At 38.5% G+C, this 4858-nt stretch overlaps 1 protein-coding gene across 10 annotated transcripts in view; it reads right to left on the bottom strand.

Annotated features, from left to right (window-relative positions):
- The window catches only part of plekha7b (pleckstrin homology domain containing, family A member 7b), a 73194-nt gene that overhangs the window by 1923 nt on the left and 66413 nt on the right, over positions 1 to 4858 (bottom strand). For 9 of the 10 annotated variants that reach the window (XM_013908519.1, XM_013908520.1, XM_013908523.1 and 6 more), the window contains 4 exons: positions 4427 to 4657; positions 3250 to 3383; positions 1586 to 1734; positions 309 to 1265 (listed from right to left, as the gene is read on the bottom strand). In XM_013908519.1, coding sequence (XP_013763973.1) covers positions 1138 to 1265; positions 1586 to 1734; positions 3250 to 3383; positions 4427 to 4657 — 642 coding nt within the window. In that variant the 3' untranslated portion in view covers positions 309 to 1137. Of the gene's footprint in view, positions 1 to 308; positions 1266 to 1585; positions 1735 to 3249; positions 3384 to 4426; positions 4658 to 4858 lie in introns of those variants that run through there. The other variant, XM_013908522.1, reaches the window with a different exon arrangement.

Below are 4858 nucleotides of genomic sequence, written 5' to 3'. Positions count from 1 at the left end.
GGAGGAGGGGGTGGGGGAGGAGGTGTTAGGACGTTAACCTGTGGAGGAACTATAGGGGGGGGGGGAAGAGAGGAGGAACATTTGTTGTTAGAAGCCAAAAGAGTGAAATAGTTTCATATTCATGTTTTCCTGAAAAGAAATATAAGCATGAAACTTTTTAACTGTACTTACAGTTTCTATGTTGTGCATCTATTACACTCGGGATGGGAAATATGGATTAGTCCAATAACACTGCTTATGGTTTTTTATTATATTGGTCTTCTTAAATGTTAAAAAGATTTTTCGATAAAATTGGATCAGTTTTGGGGAAAATTTTAGTCATTTCAAACAGCACTTAAACAAATTAATAGTGCATTTTTTAAACAATAGTGAATACATGCATGTATATATACATATACATATCACCCAACTTCAATAGCAATGAAGTATACTAAAGAAATCTGAAAATGTAGATGTAAATGCAAATGTAAAAAAACGTTTTTTAATAGGTCATCATAACCTGATTAGGACTGGTTAATATTCATTTTTAATTAATCTGCTTATATACAAAAAAACAAGAGGCACTGAACAAGAAGATAACTTTGTAGCTCATTAATCATTTCCCTGTACAAAATTACAGATTTGACGAGATCCAATGAATACAAAGAATTTTAAAAAATCCAACAATGAAAACACCTTTGCAATAAATACCACACGTATGTGATATTGCAGCGACAGATATTCCTGCTTTTATGCTGGAGTTACTGATGTCTCTCATGCATAATACTATGGAAAAGACTCTTCTTTTAATTCAAGGATTTGAAAGTGCACCAACATACCTCACTTTAACACCAAAGGAAGAGAAAGTCATTGATTCAGTCTCCACTGACAAGATGCCACCAGTTATATTCTCTGGCATTTCTCTATGCTGGAAATAATGTTATAATTGTTGACTTTGCTTCACTGTGCATATTAAACTTCCTCACACGCTGACAGCTTGAGTCTTACCGTGTGTGACAGATATATATGTGTGTGCATAGGTGTGTGTGTGTGTGCGTGCGAGGCAGGCAGACTGACAATCTGCTGCAGCTACAGTGAAAATTAACTCGCCTGTCTGCTGTAGAGTATGAAAGAGATGAGATGTGGGCGCAGTGTCTTTTATGCAGGTTCAGAGCTACGTTCAAAGCGGCAGCAACAGTATGCAGATGTGGAGTAGAGTTTGACTGGGTCATTGATCAGATCACAAAATGGCCTCATCAAGCGATTCCTCCCCAGCCTAAAAGATCCTACATGGATTGCAATTAGAGACTATCTTAGATCCTAGTAAGGAATAACGTTCACTTATTAGGAAATGAACAGCCTTATTGCTTGACTCTGCACCTTACGCCCCACCTCATCAATCCAGAATTCTTGAAAGACTGCTTCCCTCTCTCTTTATCCCTTCTTCAACAAAAATATGTCAATATGATCCCAGAAGGAATTCCACTCAAGCCGTCAGCTTGAGTGGAATTACTATTTTTTTCAGCTTTTTTTTTTTTTGCAATGATTTTTCACACTCACGGTTCAAATAGGTAGATAATGGTTTCAAATTAGATGAGAGACCAACCTGCAACAAGTTTGCTCTTGAGCGAAGCCTCTGAGGCGAGAGCGTAGGACATGGTGATGATCCGCTCCTGTTCCTGCAGAGCTGAGTCGAGCGCCACTGGCACCTCTTCTGGCTTCTCCGCACACACCGCTGGTGCTAGGTTTTGCACACTGTAAAAGAAAAGAATGAAAGCAACAAATGAACAAAAATCTCACACACCATAGAAATGTGGAAGGACCCTAGAGGGAGGTCAGAAAGAAGCCTGAGATATACCAAACTGTCCAAAAATCTTGGACACCCCTCATTTCTTTATATTTTGCTAGGAATATGAGCAATAGGTGCTGTGACCTAATCAAACATGATTTTATGAATGAAGATATTCAAAGCTCCTGCTTGGATGTTGGTTGACTTTTGTCCTATTCCCTAGATCACTGCTTCAGTAAAGCTGAAGCTCTGTGGAGGCCAATCCATGACTGATGATGCCATCAGTCATCAATCGTGCTTTTACTGCACTGACAGTGTGTTTGGGATCACTGTCATGCTCAAAAATAAAGAAATTACAAATCAGATGCTTTCCAGATGGTAGTACATGGTGAATCAAAATCTGATGGTTCTCTTCTGATTGACATTTCCATCTAATTGAATAAAATCCTCACTAACACTGGCTGAAATACAGCTTCACATCATGACAGAGCCTCCACTGTGTTTTACACGGACTCACTTTTGTAAATCTCAAAGTTTGTACCTTGCATATGGTGGAGTAGGATGTGAAACAAAATTTTCAAATTTGAATCAATCTCCCTATAATACCTGTTGTTTCTGGGTTTCAGTCCAGTTCTTGTGTAACTTGGCATACCTCAGTCTTTTCTTCCTCTTTCCCTTCCTTAGCAATGACGTCCTGATGGATTGAAAGGACATATGCATCTCTCCTGTGTCAGGTATTTGATGGATTTTTTTCCCTTTTTCTTAACGGTATGACTTTCAGATACTGTTATTCTGCTGTAGATAGCTTTTTAGTTCTGCCAATGCATCTTAAATGTTTGAAGGACACTCTGTGCAACATGCATGATATGCATACCTTGGCTAATAATTCTTTGGGAATTACCTTGTTGGTGCAAGAACACTTTTTTATGACACTCAGACTGTGTTATCTGTGGCATTTTTGCAGATTCTATTAAATAAATGAGAATAAATTGGGCTGCTAGTAACAAAGCACCTAAAGATACAATTTAAAAATGTGTCTTCCAAAGTTGTTATGTGTAGAAACAAAACTGAATAATACCTTGAGTTAGGTTGCTTTAAAAAAATATTTGATTCATATACATCAGTGTTAAATGGCCTAACAAAAAACACATCCTTTTACAAATGGTGAGGTACAAAGACTTCACTGAAAATGAGTAAAAACGCAGCCAGTCTGTAAAGAAAAACTTTGAAAGAAAGGCTGTTTGTTGCTCAAGATCCTTAAAAAAATTACAAGAAAGCCTGAATCCTAGGGTCCAAAATATAAAGAAATTAGGGGTGACTCAATGCTTTTTTTTTACAGTCCTATAGTCCAGAATCTTCAGGGCCTTGAAACTGATTGCATTTGCTTGACTAGTAGTATGGAAACACTACTCTCCTAAAACATCAGAGTTGAGTAACACTCCAATGTAACTTCAGGGTTTATTTAGTTACACTTCATCTACCTGGACTTTGCCAAGATGCTTTTGATACGCTCCACCTTACGATGACGCTCCTCCACTTCTTGAGGACTGAGTGGCTCCTCAGGCTCCGAGTCCACGTAGCGCTCTGGAATCGACACTTTCTGAGGTTTGGACAGCTAGAACACAGATGCAGTGTGTGAATTAAGATGTTTGCCACTTTATTGTGATCTCTACTGTGAGGTCAAAAATGATATACGAGTTCACTACGCAAGTTGAAGATTTGTAATCCTGAAAATGATCAAATAAGCATAGGACAAACTGTAATAAAATATGGAGACTAAATATGCAGAGATGTGCCCTGAAGTATCTTTAAAATGCTATTTTCATTTTAGTACAGGCAGAAAGTTTCAGCACTTGTATAGCTTCACACAATGACGTTTATCTGTCGCATACTAATGCATACTTTATACCGCCAGCATCCAGCCTATAGCTCATTTCTTCAATACCTATGTAGAAACAGTGCTGCAATACTTTCTGATGCTTTTTCCATAATTTCAGCAGCAAGTTTGTCAGCCAGTCTAATCAGGCTGCCTCAGGACAGCATTGTGTAGGAAATTATTAATTATGTGCCACGTTTGCTGGTGCAGGTGCTGTTTATCTGTTGCTCATTTTAACATATTCTTTAAACATGATAAAACCTTTCAGTATATGCCTTTTAGGGATTCATCAAAATATCAGTGGAACATCAGTATCGACCAGTATTGACTTCTACCAGCCAATCAGCAAAAAAAGACGAGTGACATTTATTGACTGGAAATCTGTTGTGTCCCATTTGATACAGTTAGGTATTTTTAAAATCAAGTTTATTTTATTTTCCTCAAAAATGGGAGAGAAATACCAAGAAAAAGTAAACAAACAGAAAAAAAATGTCATCTGAGATTTTAAAGATCAGCAGCACAATCCACGAAATCCAATCCATGAGAATATTAAAAAAAGGGCTTGGTTGTGGCGCCTCCCATCATTTTAAATATTCCTTCTGTAAATATTTCTTTTTATTCACTTTCAGTATTCATTTTATAAAAGAAAAACTCCTTTTTGGGGTGAGTAGCCTCCTTTTTAACGTTCAGTGCACTGTTTTCCCCCTTTCATGTTATTCCTATGTTGACATTTTTCCTAGTCAGCTGTATTTCTTATTTTTAAAAAATGAAAAAAAAAATACCTCTTTGTTAAGGTCCAGGTCATAGTCCAGAGGTTCCAGGTCAACCTCATGGGTGGGAGGGGGGGTTGTGGCCATGGAGCGGAAGGTCAGCCATTCATCCGAATGCGAGCGGGGTCTCTCTTTGTGCTCGGGAGGTCTTTCCTCCCCCTGGACACTCCTAACTCCCTGAGCCTCCTCCCCCTGAACCGCCCTCTCGAGTAACTGCAGGTCAAACTCCTGCTCTCTCTTCCACTGGACAACGCACACAGGAAAAATGTAGACTGTGAAACAAAGGACAGGGTGCTGCCACCAAGTTTTCTTGACTAAAAGAAAAAGTGAAACTTCTTTCACTTGCCTCCGTGGTTATATTCATGGCACACATGCTCGTCCTATTCCTAACATGATATTAAAGATTGCAGAGGGTTTTTACTTGCAATGTACAATGTCCAAATG

This window comes from Pundamilia nyererei, unplaced genomic scaffold, assembly GCF_000239375.1.
Source record: "Pundamilia nyererei isolate P.nyererei 1_Seehausen unplaced genomic scaffold, PunNye1.0 scaffold00011, whole genome shotgun sequence".
NCBI classification, from domain to species: Eukaryota; Metazoa; Chordata; class Actinopteri; order Cichliformes; family Cichlidae; genus Pundamilia; species Pundamilia nyererei.
The sequence above is the reverse complement of the archived record's forward strand: the minus strand, read 5'-3'. Positions and strand labels throughout refer to the sequence as shown.